The following is a 23,040-nucleotide window of genomic DNA, read 5'->3' on the forward strand; positions in this document are numbered from 1 at the left end:
AAAGTGGGGTTTGTGGGGACACATGGGAAGTTGCTCCCCTAGGCAGCACCACAGACTGGGGGACAGTTTTGTCCATGTCCTGGGTTTCTGAGAGTCCTGGTTCTCCCTGGGTGGTCTGGGTGACTCTCTTGCTTCCTTCTGAATCCAGCAGGGCAAGGCAGGTTTAGCGTCTCAATAAAAAATACCCCCACAAACTCCCACAATAGCCTTGCTAGAACAGAACACCCAGTTCCAGGGGTTCTGAAAATTCCTGACAACGCCTGTGTGGTCAGCCTTTCCGGGCCAGTGACCCCCACACCCCCTGCTCTCACTCCCACCCCTAACTTGAGGGGTATGTGACACACATACCAGACACAAGCTCAGCAAAACGAGCACACTTGTTTTATTTCTCCTTTCTTGAGAAGTGTTTGTTTCAAAGCCCAAAATGTAGCCCACAATCTAATCACGTACCATTGTCCCACCTCATCGGACAAATGGATGAAGTTCGTGGGCTGTTTAACGCATATGGTTTGTAAATACTGACAAATCAAACATTACTTCTGGCTTTTATTTACTGTACGTTTCACTTTATCCAAATACCAAAATAGCTTATGAGGTCTTCTTTGCCTCTGCCTTCTTTCTCCTCTTTTTATTCCTGTGTTTCTTTGCTCCCTGCCTTGGCCACAGCGGCAACTTCTCTGCTCTGATCCTCCCTGTGCCCAGCTGCCTGGCCCCTCCCTCCTGTGCCCTGCCTGCCCACTGGCTGTCACTCTCTCTTTACTTAGCTCTCTTCACCCCAAGCTCCTGTTCCTGCCTCTGTGTCACTCACGCGGCTCCTCTATCCTCTGAGATGTCCCAGCCTCTGGTTCCTCTCCATGTTCTCACTTCCAAAGGCTGCAGATGCTCTCCACTCAGGCTCCACTCCCCCCTGCCTCTCCCAGGCTATTTTCTTGTCCCTCCCAATGTCTCCCATAGGGTCTCCTCCCCTTTTCTCTAAAGGGAACATGGGGATCAGAGAAGAGTAGAATCAGAGTCACAGGGGACACAGCTTATGACCTTTACAATGGCTGCTTCTGGGTCCCTCCTAGAGCAGGAAGGACTGGGGAAGAAAATCCATCTCTAGGTTCCCTCATCAACACTTTCGCCCTGACCCTTTCTTTCCTGTCTCAGCATACGTGCATACACACAGCCACATGCACAGGTGCACACACAGCCACACACATGCACACACACTCCTAAGAAGTGCCCTCTGTGCAGACATGTTTGCTTTCAGGCTCCACTAAGGCCCAGAGCTTCCAGTGTCAAGAATGTCTTCCCCCAGCCAAGCTGGTCTGCACTTCACACCCCCGGTGGAGCCTTAGGAACATGATTCCGGTTTGAGTTGACAAGGAGTTGACACATAGGTCAGCATTCGTTAGCTCCACAAGGAAGCTCATCTCAAAGCCAGCATCCGCCTGGGTCATGCTCAGTCAACCAACCAACAGTCAATGCAGCAAAGTGGACCACTCTCTGTGCCCGTGGGCAAGGCCTCTTCAAATCACAGAAAATCCAGAGGGAAAATGAACAGAACCCTGAAGACACACCCTTGTAAGCATCACATTGCAACTCTAAACTGAACATTCTCAGCCAGGGAGTCCCCGGGCACTTTATAGGATCTAGGATGCTACTATCTTTGCAGCTGGGGAGCAGAGGTTACATCCGAGTAGCCACTGGGGGTCCAAGAGAAATCCCTTGATTTCCCAGGGCTGGACTCTTCATGGGGTGTCAGTTCCTCTCCATGCTGGAGACCACTCTCTCCTGTCTGCAGGGAAGAGGATTATCCAAGGCACATTCATCTGAAGGACGTGTGAGTCTCAGTGGGGTGTTGACTAGGAGATCAACCCTGTTCAGGTGGGCCTCTCCAACACTGTCCTGCCCCTACGCCTGGGCCCACTCCCAGCTACCTGTGCACTGCTTTGGCACCTGGACTCTCAGCACAGCAGTGTCCACCCCTCGGAGAACAAGAGGAGAGCTGCCCTTCCAGGGGAGCTGGGCTTGCCAATGAGCTAGAACGTGCCTCACCAAGTCCAACTCCACCCTGCTGTTCTGTGTCCAATGCCAGGGTGTGGTCTCTGCTCAGCTCCTCTCTGTGAAAATACCCAAGGCAAGAAGGAAGTTCTGTTTGATTTCCCTGCACCCCCCTCCCCGCCCCTACTGCCTTCTGCAAACCCTGAGGGGAATAGAAAAGTAAGTATGAATATCATTCTCTACCCAAGCTCCTTTTCATATCAACTAATTAACCATCCCAGTTGCCAATAAATTACTATTACAAAATGTCGTGTATGTGTGTGTATGTAGTCAAGCAGTCCAGCCTTTTTTCCTTGTCCCCTCTTGTGGGAAGCTTCAGACAAAATGCCTCTGGCCCCCCGAAGGGTTCATCTCGTCATGGGTGCCACGTAGTTGGCAGGGAAGAGGCCCAGCTTGTTGTGTAGTCGGCCGGTCCACCAGGATGGGTTGGAGCTATCCAGAACCTCAACCACCTCTCCGCTGTGGAATCCCAGCTCATCGTCCGCCAAGGCCTCAAAGTCGTACAGGGCCCGAGCCCACCGCACTCGCTGTTGGGGGAAGCACAGAGAAGCTCTGCTGAGCTCTCCTCAGAGCTGCCAGTCCACAGCACAGGGTCTGTGGAGGCACAGACCTGAGCATGGGACTCAACTGCGACAGAGATGTCGTAGAGAATCCTTGAGAATTACTCTCTGCACACCAGTAGGTGGTATTTTTTATTTTCTTCAAGTGACAAACAAATGGCATCATGTTCAAAATAATGCCCCCACCCCTATCCCTGGGGTTATTGCAATGGAGTCATGAGTCAAGATGGATCTGGGTGATAAAGCAATGATACTATGGTAATAAAGGAGATAAAGGACAAGAGCCAAGAACTTGGAGGCCAGGGAAGGCCAGATACCCAGACTGGGAATGACAGACCCAGTGGAGCTGCTGGGATGGGCTTGACCCCAGGCCTCCCTGCACTGTCACTCCCTGGATGTCCCCCGCCTCGAGCTGAGCTCTGTGCAGTTTAGTTCTCTGCTGCCGTGTCTCTTCCACTGAAGAGACACAAAGCCTGGAGAGACAGTTCACTTTGAGAGGGACAGTTCACCTACCCCAGCCACTTGCAGCTGCACCGGGTCTGTGTGCCTCCGGTGCATGAGGGCCGCATTCATTTCACTGCCCAGGCTGGTGCCACAGTGCCCGTCGTTTATGTCAAGGCTGCCTCCTCGGCGCTCCTAGAAACAGATGCAGCAGAGGACCCATCACTCCACTGGCCTGCTCCCCCAGTGCCTTGCTGGGATGCCATCCACACAGCCAGCATTCCAGGAATACTTGCTGACCACTGATGATGGCAGGAAACCCTCGATGATGGAGAGAAGACGGGGGAGGAGGATCACAGGACCTTAGATTTGGCAAAGGAGCCAAATGTGGGTTTCATATATTCACTCAAGAAGTATTTATCAGGCTGCCACCATCTGCCCAGACCTTAAAGATACATAGCTGCAAACAGCAGGTGTCTTGCTTCATGAAGCTTCTGTTTAGAGGGGGAACCATACCCACTTAAGTGGTAAGTGAGCAGAGAGGAGAGCTTCTAAGTCTGCCTGGGTAAATCAGAGAAGCCTTCATAGAAGAGGTGATGCTTGTGTTTCAGCTTAAAAGAAGGACTGGCCAGGGAAGGGCACTAGAGACAGAGGGATCGGCATAGAAAAACCCACAAAGGCATGGACCATTCAGGTAACCAAGGGTAGTGCAGGGTTGCTGGAACGCTGTCTGCATGGGGAGTGGGCGGAGGGAGCAGGAAGCAGGTTGGGAAACAGATATGGGCTGTGAACAAAGGACTTTGTGTGCCCTGCTAAGGAATTTAGGAATGATGTTATCTGGCTGCATTGTCCATCTCCGTAAGCCACCTGAAATCCCATCTGGAACAAGGTGGGAGATAAATAAATAAATAAGCAAGGCTCCCCTGCAGGTCTTAATCCCTTTTTCTGGTGGATCTCCACAGCCGGATGGGTTAAGGGGCAGGAATAGATTTAGAATTGTGCTGATAGGAAAATGAAGCCATTGCTCACTGAGTCCTCAAGATTAGAATGTGTGTGTGTGTGTGTGTCTGTGTATTCAGGCAGTGAGCCATTTAATTCACGGAGACTTCTTTTTTTTGTGTGTTTTTTTTTTTTTTTTTGGCCAGGGCTGGGTTTGAACCTGCCACCTACAGCATATGGGGCCGGCGCCCTACTCCTCTGAGCCACAGGCACTGCTCAATTCACGGAGACTTCTTTGCCAAGAGCAGTTTCCATATTTCTGCCACGTGGGGAATCCTGTGAGACCTCAGGAGACTCAGCCAGGCCTGGGGGAAGGCAGGGCCTCCTTCCCACCCGTTCTTGCCCATCTCATTCTTTCCAGATACCTGGTGAAAGTGGTGATGCTGCAGGTAGCGCTGCTGAGGGGGCTGCAGTGCGGGGCCGTACTGCAGGGGTGCCTGCTGGTGATGGTGCTGGTGCTGCGAGGGGACGCCTGGCGGGTGATCCGATAGCTTGCGGTTCATGGAAGGCCGGATTTCTTCTCCCACAGCTCCACTGAGGTGCGGGCTTCCCTGGGACCTTCTGTCCAGGCTGTTGCCTCGGTGACCCTGGGACAGAGAACAGAGATGTCTTCTGGGAACTTCTGACCTGACCCCACCTGTTGCAATTGTTCCTAGACTTGGCTCCCGGAGTCTCAAGAGATAGCTGGGGAGTGGGTTGACCTTAAAGGGGACTAATGGTTCAGATTTTCACATTCTCAAAAGGAGCCTCTCCATTCTCAGATTCTCCCCATTTTAGGAATTCAGTTCTCTGGTTCAGTTTCCACGTGGTACCCATTTAGTCTGTACCTAGCAGGCTTGTTTTCCTCTGTGTAATCAAGCTTAAATATTCCATTTTACTGACACAATGCCACCCTTCCTTATCTCATGTCACCACACTGGTGGACCTCCTACCCCTACAGATAAGCTCTGCTGTTGACTTTGCCTGATTTTGAACTGTCATTTATAGCCTGGTGACAGAGACCCAAACAGCAACACTCTCTCGGCACCATGGAAACCAGACCTGCCGCTGGGCATGCTGGGAAGGAGCAAGGCCTTTCTGCTTAATGTTATAACAGCCTTGTGAATCAGAAATACTTTATTGTTATTTTTATTTGACAAACAATTACACAAGGCCCAGGGCTTAGTATATACCAGGCATTATTCTGAGCGCTCTACAAATATTAACTCATTTAATCCAGTTTAATGCAATTTTATATTGCCTCTGTTATCTCTGAATGCACATCCTGGTAAGTTAATCTCTCTGTTTCCTGGTCAAAATAATTCACAAGATCTGGTTAACCTTTATTTTTCTTTCTGAACTTCTGTGTGTGCACTTGGTGGGGACGCTATTTTCACCTTTAACAGGAACTTCTCAGGCTTAAAAGCAACTAAGACTTGAAAGGCAGGGTTTTCTTTACTTCCCCAAAGCACATGTCGTTGCTGTTATAGTTCTGGTGCCTTTTAAAGTAACCTTTCCCTAGGATTTCAACTATCGTCATAAATACTCCTTCTTATAATACCTGTCTCTTATAACCATGTTATTTCATTTGAAAAATAGTTTATAAATTGTGTGTGTGTTTACTCATGGGAGGCAAGGTAACATGTCCTCAGTGCCTTGTAAGGGCCGGGTTCTATGGCGCTGCTTAGCTATACTACTTCACGTAGTCTCCACAATGGCCCACAGATACAGGTACTATTGTTCTTGCTATTCTACAAATGAGAAAACTGGTACTCAGAAAGGTGACTCAAGGCTGCGCGCAGTGGCTCACGCCTGTAATCCTAGCACTCTGGTAGGCCAAGGCGGGTGGATCGCCCAAGCTCACGAGTTTGAGACCAACATGAGCAAGAGCAAGACCCTGCCTCTCCTAAAAATAGAAAAACTGAGGCAAGAAGATCTCTGGAGCCCAAGAGGTTAAAGTTGCTGTGAGCTATGATGCCATGGCACTCTACCCAGGGTGACAGAGTGAGACTATCTGAAAAAAAAAAAAAAAAAAAGTGTGTCTTGGCTCAGCACCCATAGCATAGTGGTTAGGGCATTAGCCAAATACACTGAGGCTGGTGGGTTCAAACCTGGCCCGGGCCAGCTAAACGATGACAACTGCAACAAAAAATAGCCAGGCATTGTGGTGGGCTCCTATAGTCCCAGCTACGTGGGAGGTTAAGGCAAGAGAATCACTTAAGCCCAAGAGTTTGAGGTTGCTGTGAGCTGTGACAGCACAGGACTCTACAGAGACTCTGTCTCTAAATAAATAAATAAATGGTGTCTTAACTTGCCTAGGTAATACAGATCATTAAGTGATTGAATCAGATTCAATGCCAGGTCTGTCTGATACATTTTCTACTAAAATATGTTCCAGGGTGGTGCCTATGGCTCAAAGGAGTAGGGCGCCGGCCCCATATGCCGAGGTGGTGGGTTCAAACCCAGCCCCATGCAAAAACAGCAAAAAATAAAAATAAAAATAAAAATAAAAATGTTTCAAATAGTTCCAAGAACAAGGATTTCAAGTACAGTTTTCTCCTCCTATGGTCCCCCACACCTAAGCCCTCCATAAAACTCCACCTGCTGCTTTAGTCCTGGACTCTAGGCTGCCCCTTAATATTCCTCTCTGTAGCCCCCCCAACAACTCCTGAGCTAGGTGGAAAATCAGGATGTAACAATGTCTATAACAAAACAATAGTACCCACACCAAGAGCTAATATTTGTTGAGTGATTAGGAGCGATGGGCGGGATAAGAATGAATTATCTTCTCCAACCTTCACAACCACCCTGTAAGGTAGATTTCACCATTGCCCCCATTTTATGGATGATGAAACTGAGGATGGGGGGAACTTTCCAAAATCACATAGCTAGGAAATGTTAAGCAAGGGTTTAAACTGAGATCCGACTTCAGAGTTTATTCTGCCTTTCAGAATGCTCAGAGGATCTGCCCATCATGCTTTTTCTTGGTGGTTCATATGGGTACTCGAGCTGCTTAGAATCTCTAGATTGGAGTTTATTTGGACCTGGAGCATACCTGATCTTCTCTGGTTCTGTCCCTTAGGAAGATCTGCTTCTGTTTGGAGATGGAAGTCGTCCTATAGTAGTCCACCAGCTTATTTAGGGATGGGAACTTCTCAGTCCACAGGAAATAATTACCCTTGTTGTCTCGCATGACCTTGAAGTGCTGAACATCATCCTCATGCCTGGAGATGAAGGCAAATCCACGTTGAATGTTACATGGTGACAATGGCCCTACCTGCACACTGCTTGCATCTAGAGATGATGGAGATCTATTTGAGCAGGAGATGTAGACATGAATGACTCACTCAGAGCTGGGCAGGTGAGTTGGCCTAGTCAAGCTTTAACAGGTTTATGGGATGGACCTCTTAGGACACAGGCTACGCTACATTTTTATATCAGCACAAGGTAATCAGATAGAATCTCTCCTGAACATTGGAACCAATCTTTTACAAGAAAGAAATGTTCCAAGTACCTTAAAAACTAAAAGATCAAAGTCCTTTTCACAATGTTTACTTCAAACATGGCAATACCTAAGTCCTGCACTGTGTTAAGGACTCAGTAGCCAAGGGGTTTTGCGAGCCCTATTTTTTTCTGTCAGAAATACTTTGAACCATCTCCTTTAAGCCAATCAACTAGTACTGGCAGGTAAGAAGCTACTCTTTTGCCTAATAAATCTGCCATGTTTATTCTTTATGTAATAAGGATCTCTTGATCTGGGTTTATATTTTGCATAAATAAGGTTACCAAGTATTTTGAGTTTTGGGGAGAAAAACATATGGAATTGTAGGGTTTTAATTGGGAAGGACCTTGGAGACTGAGTAGCCCTGCTTCTTCATTGTACAGATGAGGACACTGAGGTCCACAGAGCTGCAGAGTTTGGTCAAAGTCACTGTGAGAGAATGGCAAGGTTGGGCAGGAACATGGGTCTCTGATTTCAGTCCAATGAGCTTGGCCTGTCACACCATGTGAACATACTGTCTTGTTTTTGATCAGCACCTTTGATTCCAGTCTGAACTCACAAGTGATGGGGCACATTCATATCAGAGCCGGAGAAATTAGACTTTATCCATCTGGGAAGGGTGAGCTGAGTCTTTGCTTTTAGATTCAGTCTTACTCTATCGCTAAGTCATTCTCTTTTGGATATAAAGTTTATTTATTTATTTTTTTTGTAGAGACAGAGTCTCACTTTATTGCCCTTGGTAGAGTGCTGTGCCATCACAGCTCACAGCAACCTCTAGCTCCTGGGCTTAGGCGATTCTCTTGCCTCAGCCTCCCTAGTAGCTGGGACCACAGGTGCCCGCCACAACGCCCGGCTATTTTTTGTTGCAGTTTGGCCAGGGCCGGGTTTGAACCCACTCGGTATATGGGGTCGGCGCCCTACTCACTGAGCCACAGGTGCTGCCCTATAAAGTTTATTTTTCAAGCAGGCATACATTTCTATCTAAAATTAAATTGGCACTGAAGATACCAATTTTCTGCTCTAGAAGAAAGGTCAAGAATTTAAAGGGTCTTAGAGAGTAAAGATACTGAAGGTAAGCAGAAGTTTCTTAGGGATGGATTTAGGGATCTGTGTTCAGAAGGGGACAGAAATTTGGACCCTCAGTCTCATCTGGTATGTTGGACTCTGCTCATACTGGGTGAGGCCAAAGTAACCTCTTGCTTGGCTGATTTGGATTGCTCTCACTGCTTCATCATCTTCCATTTTGCTTTTGGCCACTAACACATACTTTCTTCCCTCTAAGAATCTATGGCTCTGCTCATAGTCTGGGTGAGGAAGAGGAAATATTCCTGCGATACTGTAATTATTCATCTGTCACATCATAGTCAAAGAATTTAATGTGAAACATTATCCATTTCACTTTCATACGCTTCAAGGATGAATGTCAAGGTTGCTGTTGGTCATCTTGGTCTATAGAGAGAAAATGGCCTGCACTTTGTTTCCCATGCAAGTACTAACCAGGCTTGACCCTGCTTAGCTTCCAAGATCAGATGAGATAAGGTGTGATTAGGTACTATGGCTGTAGGCTTGACTATTTGTGGAATTTACTCTAATAAAGGAAATATAAACCATAATTCCTCGCTGAAAAAGCCAAAGTCATTTTCACACAAACCAAAGGAACCAAAAGATGCTTTTCAATTTAACAATTTACTTGGCCCAGTTTGTAGGGGGGCAGGGAGGGTGCTTAAGAAATAGGTTTGATTTAAGAGATATCTTAAGAGAGCAAAATGTCATTTAATTAAGACCTAACAAGTTTAGAATTCATGACATAACAATATTGGCCTCAGCTAAAATTTCCCATCATCTAAGTCAGCAGTTCTCAACCTGTGGGTCACGACCCAAAGGAACTGTATTAAAGAGTTACGGCTTTAGGAAGGTTGAGAACAATTGATCTAAGTGGTGAAAAAGAAAATTTTAGTTAAGGAAAATGAGAATTTAAGCAAGATTGCAATGGCAATGCTGAGTAGACCAAATTGTTCTAAGAAGTTTGGTCTGTCCATCTAATCTAGCCCATTAGATGCAAGTGTGCATGCTAATGGTTGACCCATTATTTGTAAGTCCTTCCTACCTATCCTTTAAAATATTCACAGATATTCATTCTTTGTAAATAGCAAAGTGGCCACAGTTTCTTACCTGAGATTGGATTTTTGTTCTTAAGACAAATAAAGCTGCATGCCTTTCATACACTGAATAATCCAGATCAGCACTTCCTGTCAATGAACTTGACAGCAAGGTTTTACTGTATAGGTTGTCAAGTCTTCTCCTAATCTGCTATCAGCATTATTTCTTTTACTTTCACATGTGGTCACCAAGTCTAAGGCGTGACTTGCAATCCCCAACATGCTGACCACACACCGTGTGTTCAAACTTGGGGCTTCTGAGTTTGGGGTTGTGTAAAGTCTGTGCCTGGAATGAGTCACTTCCTCCCAAGTGCCACACATGAGAGAGATTCCGCTGTGACAGCCCCCCAGCCTTGGCCCTCTTTTGCTCTGTTCTGTTGCTTTCACTTTTGCTATATTGTTCTGTGTTGAGGTAGCCTTGCTTTTTGTTCGGCTGCCTACATTATATATGTATCTGTTGGGGCTTAGAAAATGATACCCCTTATCATGCTGAGTACTTTGAACCAAAGGAGATTGGAAGGCCTCAGAAGCAGCCTCAGAAGCAAAGTCTCCCTCTTCTCCTACCCTCTTTCTCTTCCAAAGCGAGTCTCAGAAACCAGAATTCCTCTTCCCCAAGGCTGATCAGAGAAACCAGAACCCCTCTCCCCCAAAGCAGGCCATAAACTGTAACTTTTCCTCTCCTTTCTGTGTAAGAGCTGGCAGTAAGAAAGTCTCTGACCTACGGTGTCTGGTAGTAGGTCATAAGACCCTCATTCCAGAGGGGTCCTGCCCTATGCCCAGGAGCAAGGAATGCCACACAAAGAGGCCAAGAAGAATTTGAACAGACAGACCTTGCTGGGCTTCCTCACTCGGTCTGTTACCGTTAGATCACACCCTTTTTGTCTAATCACATTACTAAGAGGCTGTCCATTCTTCATCACACCTAAGCATAAAAATAGACAGTTTTCCCTGGGTCTTTGGGTCTTCATTTTCAAAAGCTCCCATAATCAGACAAAATGTTGATTAAATAAATTTGCTGTGGTTTTCTCTTTAATGAATAATTATAATATCACAGAAACTGTCTTTGAGGAGTGTTGGCTGTACCTCTGCGGTGGGGAAAAGGGCATCACCCCCGCTTCTCCTCCAGTAGTGACTTGGGATTTCTGCTGTTCTCTTACCCTTCGTCAGATATACATCAGTAGTAAAAGGAAAGCTTAAGATTTTTTTTTTTTTAACAATATAACCATTTCTTAAAAATTTTTCAGACTAATGTGAGGGTACAAATGATTAGGTTACAATGTTTGCATTTGATAGGTAAAGACTCTGTTGTGTCCCACATTCCAGAAGGTGCACCATATATCCTCACGTTGTGCCCATTAGGTGGGAACACACCTGTCCGCTTCTCTCCTTCCCCCTCCCCTTTCCCCCAACTTGAATTAAAGTGAGTTTTTCTCTTGTGTGCTTATGTATTAGTTTGTCTACTGGCTTCATATTATTATTATTATTTTGAGACAGAGTCTCACTATGTTGCCCTGGTAGAGTGCTGTAGTGTCACAGCTCACAGCAACCTCAAACTCTTGGACTTAAGCGATTCTCTTGCCTCAGCCTCCCAGGTAGCTGGAACTACAGGCGCCCACCACAACGCCTGGCTATTTTTTGTTGCAGTTGTCATTGTTGTTTAGCTGGCCTGGGTTGGGTTCGAACCCACCAGCCTCGGTGCATGTGGCTGGCACTGTAACCACTGTGCTAGGGGCATTGAGCCATGGCTTCATATTAGTATTGCATACACTGGATACTTGCTTAAGAAAAGCTTAACATTTAAGCCCCCAGATGGCATGGACAAGTGGAAGTTCTCTTTCCTTTTCCCTTCCCTCCTTCCTTCCCCAAGCACTCACTGAGCATCTATTTTGTGCAAGGCACTGTTAGAGGCACAAAGATGAAGTGGAGAAAATTCTTGCCTTTCCAGAAGCACCTGGGCTACAGGGGTGGGCAGATGAATACATAAATAATTTTGAACACAAACTAATGTACTGGAGTTACGTGTGCATGTTCTGGGAAGGAAAGGGACAGCAGCACAGTTGTTAGATGCTGCCATAGTTGGTCTCCTTGGCTACCACGCTTCTGATCACTGGGTTACATCAGATTACCACATAGCTTCAGTAGTTTGGGTAGTTACAGGCTCAGAAGGGTCCGGCTGGTGTTGGGATTGGCCAGTACCTGACAGAGATGGAGAAGTCCCCTGGGGAGCTCTGGCTGGCCCGGATGATGAAGAAACCAACCTCCTTGCCCATGAGTAAGTTCTCTGCCTGGTGTCGTGAGAGGCCTTCGTGAAACCATCTATTGAGCGAGATAAAAGAAGAGGGTCTGGGTGAGGCACATGAGTGGTAGGAGGAAGACATGGAGAAGAGGTGACCCGACGGGAGAGAAGGGGGACTTTGTTCAGTAGAGAGCAGAGAGAGACCAAAGAGGGGCCAGCTACTTTTTGAAACCAAACCAGTGCTGTAGGTAGTTGTCAGGAAAGTCAAGCAAGTTCCCCTGGACTCACTCTATTCTTTCCCTCCAGGAGAAGTCGCTCTCCAGCTCGGAAATCCTGTATCACGGAAATGTGCCACTGAGCCAAAATGGGGCAGTGTGGGAATGACTCACTGTGGGGAGCAGCCGCGGGAGGGACAGAGAAGAGCTGCAGGGACAGAGAGGCACAGAGAGGGAAGGGGCAGCTTCAGGTGCTGGGACAACCAGGCTAGGAATGGCCACCACTCCCCAGGGCATTAAAGGAGAGTTACCACCCGAGGGGTCTTGCCACCTGGGCTGGCGTGCTTTGCCCAGTGTGCCCAGAAAAGAATCCAAGACACCCAGGGAGCCCTGCATAGGTGTCCCTGGAGATGAGTGGGGCTGGCAGCAGCTGGGCCCTCCCCAAAAATCCAGGCTGGAAAATGATCTTTTATGTGCAAAAGAAGACATGGGAAAAACTGCCCTTTAAGGCGAGCAGTCAGGGTGGCAGACTCTGGAGCTATTGCTACACATGGCATAGCATGTTTGAAAAAAGTCAAATACACAGGGCAAGGCAAACAATGGCTACAGGCTCAGGACAGGAGGCCAGAAACCTCTTGCAACTACAGATAAGCAAAATGAGTGTTTGCAATCACTCAGCAGCCAAAGGTGGGACTGTGTCACATTGCTTCATGGTGGCTGCTCTAATTGCTGCCACCAGAAGGCTAGTACTCATGTCCCTTTAAGATAAATGCTCAACAGGCTTGGGCTTCAGATTTCTTTGTTAGCAATTCCCCGTACTTTCTAAAATTTGGGAACCTGGACTCTGAGACAAGGGTAGCAGGAAGGGTGTGCTTATTCCAGACCCGGGCCACAGGGGAAGGTTGGTTGTGCTTTGAGAGGGCTGAAAGCTGGGGTTTCTGGTGGTCAATAGACCATGCCAAGTATTTGCCACACAACCCTGCAGGGCTGAACAAGAGACCACCACAGCATTGCCATGTGTGTAATGGGATGGGAAGAGGAGTGGGCGCACCGCACAGAAGCTGTCCCTCCAAGGAAATATTTAACAAGAGGTAACAGATAGGGGAATTTAGAAAATACGCATTTGTCCTCCAACTAGAATTTGCTAAATGGCTTCTTTCAAGACTTGCAAAAATTTCACATGCTCTATATTAGATATGAGTGGCCAGGGTTTCAATATTAATACATGTCGTTACAAAGTCTTTCATTCATTCACTTAACAGCTTTATTGAACATGTACTATTATGTTGGGTCTCTTCTGGGCACGGGAGATACAGTGATGAGCAGAAGAGACAAGCACTCTGCTCTCAGGGAATTCTCACTCTAGTGGGGGACATGCAATAAACAAAATACAGTAGAACCTCTGTAAGTTGAATTTACAAGGGACCGTAACACACCGGTGCACACCTACTGTACTGACACGTACATGTGGTGCGTGCTCAGTCTATGAAAATGAGGTCAACTTAGGGAGGTGGTCAACTCTGGAGGTTCTACTGCGATTAAACTAAGTGTGTCACATGATGACAAGTGCTGTGGAAAAAAACGAAACCAGAGAAGAGGGGCAGGGAGTGGGGGTGGGAGAGTATTTAAAATATGGTGACAAGAAAGATGTCACTGAAAAAGAAAGAACCTAAAAGGTTGGAGAGGAGGAGGAACCTGCAAAGGGGATGGGAAGGAAGGGCATCCCTTAGCCTTATGAAGAAAGTGTTTCAAAGGTAGGGAGAAAGCACCTAGGTCAAATCTGCCTATGGCCCCCTGGATAGCAAAGTCAGGCTGGATGAGGAGTTGGATACAGTGAATACAAATAGTTCTTTAGAAGAAATGGAATGTAGCTGGAAGGGGATTTGAGATCAAGAGGTTTCCTTCTGTCTCTTTGTTTGTTTCTGGTAAGCTGGGAGAAATTGCAGCACTGTTTGTTTGCTGATGGGAATGACCCAGCAGGGAAGGAAAGAAAGTTGATGTGGGAAGGAAAGGGGAGAATTTCTGCTAGAAGCACTGACAAGTTCCTTCTGAACAGCTGCAGGAGAGGCAGAGTGTCTGAGTGCAATTGCAGGGGGATGGCGGATGTGGTGGGTAGGGGTGGGGTGGATTTTACTGTCCCAGAGAACCTAGAATCAAAGCCACGAGCTGAGAGTGAGATGGGGAGAGGCTGGAGGTTGAGGAGCAGGAAGGTAATGCAGTCATCTAGCAGATTACTGGTAACCTCAAGGGCACAGTCAAGGTCAGTGGTCATTCCACTGGTTCATAGTAATAGTTCACCATGAGTGCCACTGTTGCACTCATTGGAGTCATCAATACCACTTCGGTTTCCTAATAAACCGTTACTCTTTTGGGCTAGACCCTGGCTCTGAGATAAGATTAGATTCCTATCAAACCCTTGTGGTCAATTCTTAAGACACACCAGACCCAATCTCAATTTTTCATTTCCTCTTTATAAAGGGAATTCCCCTTCCCCCCACTGACTTCTCTTATTGGGGTGAGCAAGGCAAGGCAGGAGTGTCCATGTACCCACCCAATTAAGGGTAGGGAGGCTGGTGGGGCTGCAAAATGGGGTTGGAAGGTGATGGAGAAGTGCCTTGAAGCAGCAGCTCTTGGAATGGGGTGGTTAATGGCGACCCCTTTGGAATTCTCGGAAACCCTGTGATTGCAATCGTTACCAATGATTTGAGTTGATAAACTTATTTTATAGAAACTTAAAAGAGACAATCTATGTGCATAGTGTAAAATTCAAAATTGAGTGAAGTAAAATGCAAATTCTCCCTCCTGTCCTGGCCTTCCCCATGTGGCTCTGGAGGCTCTGGGGAGTTATCTCCAGAAGCTGCCATTTTTGACAACATCTTAGGAACAGAGATAATCTTAGTGACTACTGAGTAAGTGAGGGGAGTGTGTAGGGGTAAGCCTATCCCAGCAGGCTGAAAATACTTACTCAGGAAACTGGATGTCTATGAAATTCTTAGGCACATATCCTTCTTGGCTCCCAAGCTCCGCCTTGAACCATTCCTCTTGGTTACTTAAAATCTACACAGAAGAGAAGGAAGGACAAAGACACTGCAGGGATGATACCAAAAAGCAAGAGAAAGGGGTTGCAGGGCAAAGAAGGGCCTTTGGACTTACAGGAAAATAAGCCAAAGGAATTGAACAGCTGCTCGGGGATTTACCCCGGGCCCGGTTGGGGAGCAGTGGGCTTATCTTTGGAATTTGTCTTCTCTTGACCCTAAGTTATTTCTGTCCGCTTGTGCCACCCACTCATATCACCCCACTGTGGCTTGGCCTCCCAGGTTCGGCACTCAGGGACTTCCCTGAATTCCTTTCTCCTTCTATTTTGGAAACGCGTTTGTCCCAGATCTTAGCATCTTAAATTCCTCCTCTGAGCAGATGGCGGGAAGGCAAGAATGGTTTTTTGTTGGTTGGTTAGTTTTTGTTTTTCTCTCCCAGGTAAGCAGGAATCTTTTAAAAATTTAAATTGTTTTAATTTTTTAAACAAGCAGATTAAAATGTAAACATCCGAGCAGGCCAGTGTTGAAAACAGTAACTCTTTGTGTTCATGCTCTGGGTGTCTCACCGATAGTTTGGATCGAACTCAAGATAGTTGGGTTGCCTTTTCTAAACATGCTTTCAGAGCCAGATCACAAGCAAACTCCAAAGTTCTGTCTTGTTCCTTTACGGTCTTACTGTGTCTATGACCCCCCCGTGTTATTGCCTATCTCCATTACTCATATTACTCACCAGACTTGACTCTAGGTAGCTTTTGGTTATTTCAGAAAATGAAATTAATTTTCATTAAAAGACAAATATTTGCTACCTCCACCAAGAATGACTCTAAAGCCTATGACACGGAGTTGACAATAATTCTATTAATATATGAGGAGATGATGGGGCGTGGTAGTTCATGCCTGTAATCCTAGCACTCTGGGAGGCTGAGATGTGAGGATCCCTTGAGCTCAGGAGTTCAAGGGTGCTGTGAGCTATGGATGCCATGGCACTCTACTCAGGGTGATGGAGTGAGACTCTATTTAAAAAAAAAAAATGAGGACAGTAGAGCAAAAGATGGAAAGAACACTGATCATGTTATGAGCCACTAAATTAATCACCCAGCGGCCCTCCTACTTTGGGACTTTGAGAAATTATAAATCTTTTTTTTTTTAAGAGACAGAGTCTTACTTTATCACCCTTGGTAGAGTGTTGTAGCATCACAGCTCCCAGCAACCTCCAATTCCTGGGCTTAAGTGATTCTCTTGCTTCAGCCTCCTGAGTAGCTGGGACTACAGGCATCTACCACAACGCCCGGCTGTTTTTTTGTTGTTGCAGTTTGGCTGGGGCTGGATTACGAACCTACCACCCTTGGTATATGGAGCCAGCGCCCTACTTACTGAGCCATAGGCTCTGCCCCAAGAAATTATAAATCTTTATTGTTGTTTCAGCCATTTTTACTTTCTGTTTCTTATGGCTGCAAGTCTCTTACTTGATTGAAGTATGATGACAATGGAGAGAACGGAAATGGCTAGGAGAGAGACCTCCTCCACTTAGGGGAGAGGCCACTGGCCCTGTCAATGAAAGGAGTCACTCAGATGGCACCAGAACTCCCTCCTCTTTCTAGGACACAGGGAGGTGCGGTCATTCTGGGAACTGATCCCTGGTGAGGCTGTAGTTTAGACCCGAATCTGGGAGAAGAGAGGGAAAGCTAGACGGGTGCACAGGGCCTTGGGGCCCAGGTGGGGGAGTTTGAATTTTTTTTTTCTTTTTGCAGTTTTTGGCCGGGGCTGAGTTTGAACTCCTTTGAGCCACAGGCGCTGCTCGGAGAGTTTGCATTTTTATCTTGAAATTTATGGAGAGCCATTAAAAGATTTTAAGCAGGAAAATAACAGTAAGAAGTAGAGCTAAGAAAGGGTTCTGTATCAGAGTGTGAAGACTGAGAGGGTGAAGTCAGGAGAGAAGTTGAAGGAAGCAATGGAGCCCTCCAGCAAGAGATGCTGGGCCCTGGGCTAAGAGGAGGTGAGGACTTATTTTAGAGGAATTCAGGGAGCAAAACGGGGAGGGGGGTTTCATGACCATTCTTGGGAGCTAAGGGAGAAGGGGTTTCTGGCTGGGAAGACTGAGTAGGTGGCGATGCCTTGACAAAATAGAAAATACAGGAGAGGGGCAAGGCTGAGACTGCAGACTGCATGCGGGTGAATTTGAGTGCAGCTCTGCAACTAAGAAGAAAAGCAGTGGGTATGTGAGTCTGCAGCCAGGAGAGAGGCTGGGGCTGGAGTTCGGGATTTTAGAGTCACAGGAAAGTGGGTGGTGTTGAAGTCATGGGTCCCCTGGGCATCTCTCTCCTGAAGAAAATGATTGGAAGAGAATTGAAGGAGAACTTGGTACTTGAGAAGGGACGATGACCTATTTCTAACATCACTCCCAAGGTGGAAAGCAGAGGACAGAGCTACGAGCTTGGAATGAGAAGACCTGGTTTCTAGCTTAGTTCTTTCACTAGCTGTGTGACCTTGGGCAAGTCAATTAGCCATTTGAAAAATGGGGATAATAATAACCACCCAGCGCCTCACAGAGCTGATGTGAGGATCAAATGAGCACTGGTACCTGAAAGTCCTTCAGAAAGCATACACTCTTTTTAAAAAAATATATAATTTCATCAAATGTGATATTCTTATGAGGGAGGACTAGAGCTCTGAAGGACATGGAAGGGTTTGTAAGTTCTTTAAAGCATTATATGTGTATGTTTTGAATTTAATCATTTGTTCCAAAGAAATAAAAGTGTGCCCCATATTTGAGTTTGAGATTGCTGAGAACAGAAAACTTTATAGTTTCTAACATCAAATGTGACTGTTGGTATCACTAAGGACGTGTGGGTATGTGTATGCCGAGGGGGGTAGGGGGAAGCCAAAAATCTAGGTCAAAGGAACGAGGAAACTCAGCAGTGCCTCATAGCCACACAGAGAACACGAGAACATTTCACTCCAGCCATCACTCCTGAATTTATGGCTTCAGAATTCCTCTCTCCCATCACATGGGAATGTGGTATTGGCTAGGGTAGCCAATGTCAAATACAAAAGTGAGCAGGGATGAGGTGAAAGGGGCCATTTGGAAATTGGCTTATCACAGTAAGAGCCACACTCTGTGCTTTGTTCTCTGACCTGAAACCAGCTGTAATTTTAGTAATCACAGCTCATGTTCATCTACCCCCTCTAGAAACTGGAAGATTATCCCACAATGGTGGCCATTTCTCTCTACCACCTGGTGCCTGTTCTTTCTGAGATTGTGTTTCTAGAGAGGTGAATTTACAGGTTTCTTACGGGATATGGAAGGTGAGGTTTAAAAAAAAAAAAAAAAATCTCATTTTTTGCCAAGAAAGGTATTCGGGGGGAGGGGAGAGGTGGTTTCCTCCCGCCGTTGGGGGCCCAGGGCCCCGTACTTCCTGCACTTCTCATCTATCTCTCCATCTGTTCGGTCCTCCCCGCCCCTTCTCTCGTACCTATCATGTAAACCCGAGCAAGAAGTTCGGCCTGAACACTTGAAGTTTTACACTGAAATTTATTGTCCCTTGATTCTGACAACATTCCCTGAGAAAATAATATTCTGGGTTACACGGCCTGAGAGTAAGTTAGATGTGGGAAGAGAAGGACCAAAAGTACGGCTGGAAGAGATTTTAAATTGGATGGAATTGTCGCTCTTAGCAGCATGGCAGAAGTATCGAGGAAGTTAATTACATAGAATTAACTCTTAGTGCTTTTAGGTTGCTGTTTTAGTAGGAAGAAACCAAGTCGAGTTAGATGCATTAGAGAAGCAGACAGAAATGGAACAGGTCAAGAGACATTTTTCAAAGCTACTGGCAAATTCAACGGCAGATTCAAATGTTAAGCCTGGTGCTACGTGCAGCTGCAAGGTGCAGAGGCTTGTGGCCTGAGCAGAACAAAATCTGATTCCTGAATTTTCAAATATTTCTCTTACAGAAGTGGGAGTAAATCATTTGGCAGGAGTTCCCTGTCCACATCTTGTTTACTATTCTGTGCAGATCAGCATGTATTGAGTGCCTCTTGTTTGTACTTAGGAGCTGGGAATATAGAGATGAGTAAGCTGGGGCCTTTGCCCCAAGGAACTTGAGGTCTTTTGAGTTTGGGTGGCTGGTGAGCTAGTCAGACATTTTTCTGTGCCTTTTTAAATGAGGGACTCTGTTTAGTTGTTAGCACCAGAGACCAAATAAGAGATGGAGCATCCTGGAAGTGAATTACTGGAGCAGTAAAGAGCTGGCTTTGGAAATAATTGAGAGGACCCTGGTGTGTCACCCACCTTGGGAGGGGAGGGCAGAAATTGCAGTCCTATGTGGGGCACACCGGGCCTAGGCACAGACCACTGTCCCACACATATCCAGGAGGCTCTGGCAACAAGCCCTCTCTAGTTTTCTCTTTATCCCACAGCTGCACTGGACAGAATTTGAAGAGAGGGAGGGAATTGGCTTTTGGATGGAATTCTAAATGAGCACGCAGAAATACAATTTTGCAATTCAAGAAATATGTACTGGGCACCTGTTTTGGGCCATCACTTGTGTTATAGGCTGTGATGATACAAAGGAACCCTGCATGGCTGTGCTCTCAGGGAGCTCACCAGTGGAGGGATCGATGGTTCATTCATTCAACAAATATTATGGAGTCGTAAGCACTGAGGCAGACACAGCCCCCACCTTTGCAAATCTGTGGCCAGTGGAGTAGTCAACACCTAAATTGGCAGTTAGGATCCCCTAAATAGGCAGTTAGGGGTAAGAGTAGTGGTGAGAGGTGGAAGAGGAGAAGTGTGAGACCACGGCGTTGCAGCCCGCCCATGTATAACTGCCGTGGAAGGCAAGGTCATGAGTGCCTGGAAGTGAGTGAGGTGCGTGCTGAATGCTGGGGAAGAGCTGAAGAGGGAGGGATTTGTGTTGCTGGAGTAGTGGTGGGGTGTTCAGGGAGGGTTTCATAGTAGAGATGATTGAACATGTATGCAGAGAACGTGTGTGCCTTGTCATACTGTAAGGCACACACCGGCCCCTCTCAGGCTCTCCCCATTACTCCCCCTGAGTAAATTCAGATCTATCTAGCTCCAAACTCAGATCTAGCTAGCTCCAGTTTATGCTCCTTTTTACTGTAACACACTCCTTTTAGTGAAGAAGGGGCTCGCTTGAGATGCATCATGAAAGGAAATGAATATTCAGAGCAGAGTATAGTGCTTAGAAGTCAGACAGAGTGAGCTCCATGCAGATCCTGGCTCCTTCACATTCTAGCTGTGCGACTTTGGACACGTCATTTAACCCCTTAGCCTCCATTTCACATTTGTAAAATGGAGGAAAAATTAGTGCCCGTCTCACAGATGTGTAAGGATAATGAAATAATGCCGCAGACCACTTAGCCACATCCCAGCCCCGACAGGGGGAGCTCAGGCGATCTTGGTTATTGATCAGCAGGATTTGGCAAGGAGATGCTGGTAGTAACGGAGGCTTCTTGCCTGGTGACCGGCCTAGAGTGATATTTAGAACATGGATGGGGAATAATTTGGGCAGAATGAGGTATGAGGTGGGTGTAGGGGGTTGGAGTGATTTTGGAAATCAGGAGTTAGGAGCTGGAGTCCGTGTGGTGACATCCAACAGACAATTGCTAGCACAGTTCTGGAGCTCAGGAAGAAAGTCAGAGTCAGAGCCGTGGACGTAGGGTCTTGGCACAGACGTGAGAGTTGAAGCCAGAGCAGTAAGTGAGATGTCTCAGAGTGAGGAGAAAAACCAGAAATCCAAGGCAGAACCTTCAAGAAAGTGTATATATTTCAAGTCAAAAAGAGAGGAAATGGAGCACTTAAAAATGAGACTTTCCAGGAGTGCTCAGGAAGGGGTGAGAAGAGCCAAGAGAGGGGGAGTTGCTGAAGGGGAGGAGAGCTTCCAGGAGGGGCAGCTAGCAGTGTCCAGCCCACAGGCGGTTCCGTCAGCCATTATGTTGCATGTTAAGGAGATCACTGGTGGACTTACTGAGAATGTTGGGGGCAGGTCGGGGTGGGGGCAGGGGGTTGTGATCCCACAGAGTTGCCCAATGAATGGAAAGTGAGAAAGTGGAGAGCCTCCAAACTTAAGCAAGATATTAGGTTCTATTTGCAAAAGAAGATGAGAGTGTGGCAGTGGCTCAAAGTGCTCTAGAAGGGTTGCTAATCAAATGGTCACAATGCCTCATAGAGAAGGGAGGAATTTCTCACCCCATGACAAGTCCCCTCAAGACATTGGTAGATCTCAAAGCAGTGAAAGCCACTTTCTCCTGGGTCAGCAGCCCAGTGGGGATTTTAAACTCACGAAGGCCTACACTTTGCCACCACCATGACTAGAGCTCACCAGCTGAGAAAAGTTGGAAGGCTACATAATGAGCTGTCCAGATTCCAAAAGAAGCCATTCTATGTGTGCTGTGGTCTGTGGGCACTTTCTGAGTCCTGACAAGGTTCTCTCTGGCAAGCAGGATTCTTGATGGTGAGACCCTGTTGGCCTCAGGGCTGCCGGGCATCTGAGAAGGCCCATCTGGACTGCTGAGGACCAGGGAGTGGGCTGTTTAAGGATGCCCTGAGGTCAGACAGGGGGATTGGCTTCACATATTTCTGAATGGCCTCTTGAAAGGCTTGTGCTCTTTTGCAAGATAAATGAGGGTTAAGAGTCTTGTAAGTGTGGTGTGTGAAATGTGGGAGAAGTCCAAGGCCACTTCAGCTCAGCAAGTGGCCATTACAATCAAGTGCAGGCTGAAGACAGGTTTTAAGAAGCCCCTGAGTGGCCAGGTGTGCCTGGCCTTTGTAGAGCCAGGTCCCTTCCGGCTGCTCTTCCCAGGCTGTCACCACCCACCCCTCCATCTATGCTGAACCTGGCCATGCTCTCTGAATTTAGCACGTGCTTGCGCAATTCTGAGCTTTAGTTAAAAGCCCATACTGCACACATTCCTACAACCCTCCGCCCTTCAAGTTGGAATCAATTTGTTCCATCACCTGTGTTCTCTGAGCACTGAGCCAAGAGCGGCATCTGTAACAGCCCTTTGGATGGAGGAGACATTCCCCCCTCCAGACCACGAGCATCTCAGGACAAGATGGTGGCTTATGCTGATCCTATTTCCATCACCTGGCCTGGTGTCTGGCACATGGGTGCACGGAAAGAACATTCTGGATACAGCCAAACTTCTCTTTTTAAAAGGAACTTCATGCAGTTCTTAAGAGACAAAGGCATGGATCCTTAGATTACTTCAGTGTCCAGACTAGAGTAACCTAAACTCTTCATGGCTCCCCACAGGCCCCACGACACGTACCTTCAGGACATCTCCAGTGTGAAAGCTCAGTTCGTCCTCACCTGAGGCGGTGAAATCAAACTTGGCGACAGCTTCCATGGTGTAACCCGAAGCTGGAAGAGAAATAATGGGGTCATTGTGCCTCTCTGCTGCCTGGCAGTCTTAGCCTCTCACAGGAACGTGTCGGATGAGCGTCTCCAGGCCAGAGAGCAAGGCTCAGGCACACAGTGAGGGCCTGTGTTTGCCGGAAGAACTGCTGGAGCCCTTAGGATCGCTCTCTGAATCCCTGGATGCCAGAAGCAGGAAGTGGAAGCCAGCCTAGACGCTCTCTCTCCTTTCATCTCCCAGTGCTGGTCCTGGCCTGACATCACTTTTGGGGGCATCTGTTTCCAGTTGATAAGGACGGGAGGCTTGCTATCCTCTGTAACTTGAGGCCCAGGGGGCTAGAAAGACTATTCTGTAAACACTGTCCTAGTCTATCCCTTGGCAGCTATATTTAACCAGGCAGTGTTAATTAGACAGATGCCATTTCCTCTTTTACATCTGAATCATTTAAGAGAATTAGACAGCATTAGCCATTGGGGAACTCAGCTTCCTTT

General features: G+C 47.0%; 1 protein-coding gene across 5 annotated transcripts in view; it reads right to left on the minus strand.

Annotated features, from left to right (window-relative positions):
- Positions 1-368: 368 nt before the first annotated feature.
- The window catches only part of LOC128581563 (GRB2-related adapter protein 2), a 64,688-nt gene continuing 42,016 nt past the window's right edge, over positions 369-23,040 (minus strand). For 3 of the 5 annotated variants that reach the window (XM_053584545.1, XM_053584547.1, XM_053584546.1), the window contains exons 2-8: positions 22,463-22,554; positions 15,103-15,194; positions 11,883-12,002; positions 7,081-7,249; positions 4,412-4,633; positions 3,120-3,242; positions 369-2,573 (exon numbers count right to left, since the gene is read on the minus strand). In XM_053584545.1, the coding sequence (XP_053440520.1) occupies positions 2,394-2,573; positions 3,120-3,242; positions 4,412-4,633; positions 7,081-7,249; positions 11,883-12,002; positions 15,103-15,194; positions 22,463-22,540 (984 nt within the window). In that variant the 5' untranslated portion in view covers positions 22,541-22,554 and the 3' untranslated portion in view covers positions 369-2,393. Of the gene's footprint in view, positions 2,574-3,119; positions 3,243-4,411; positions 4,634-7,080; positions 7,250-11,882; positions 12,003-15,102; positions 15,195-22,462; positions 22,555-23,040 lie in introns of those variants that run through there. The other 2 variants (XM_053584548.1, XM_053584549.1) reach the window with 2 other exon arrangements.

Source organism: Nycticebus coucang, chromosome 3 (assembly GCF_027406575.1).
Source record: "Nycticebus coucang isolate mNycCou1 chromosome 3, mNycCou1.pri, whole genome shotgun sequence".
Classification (NCBI taxonomy): domain Eukaryota; kingdom Metazoa; phylum Chordata; class Mammalia; order Primates; family Lorisidae; genus Nycticebus; species Nycticebus coucang.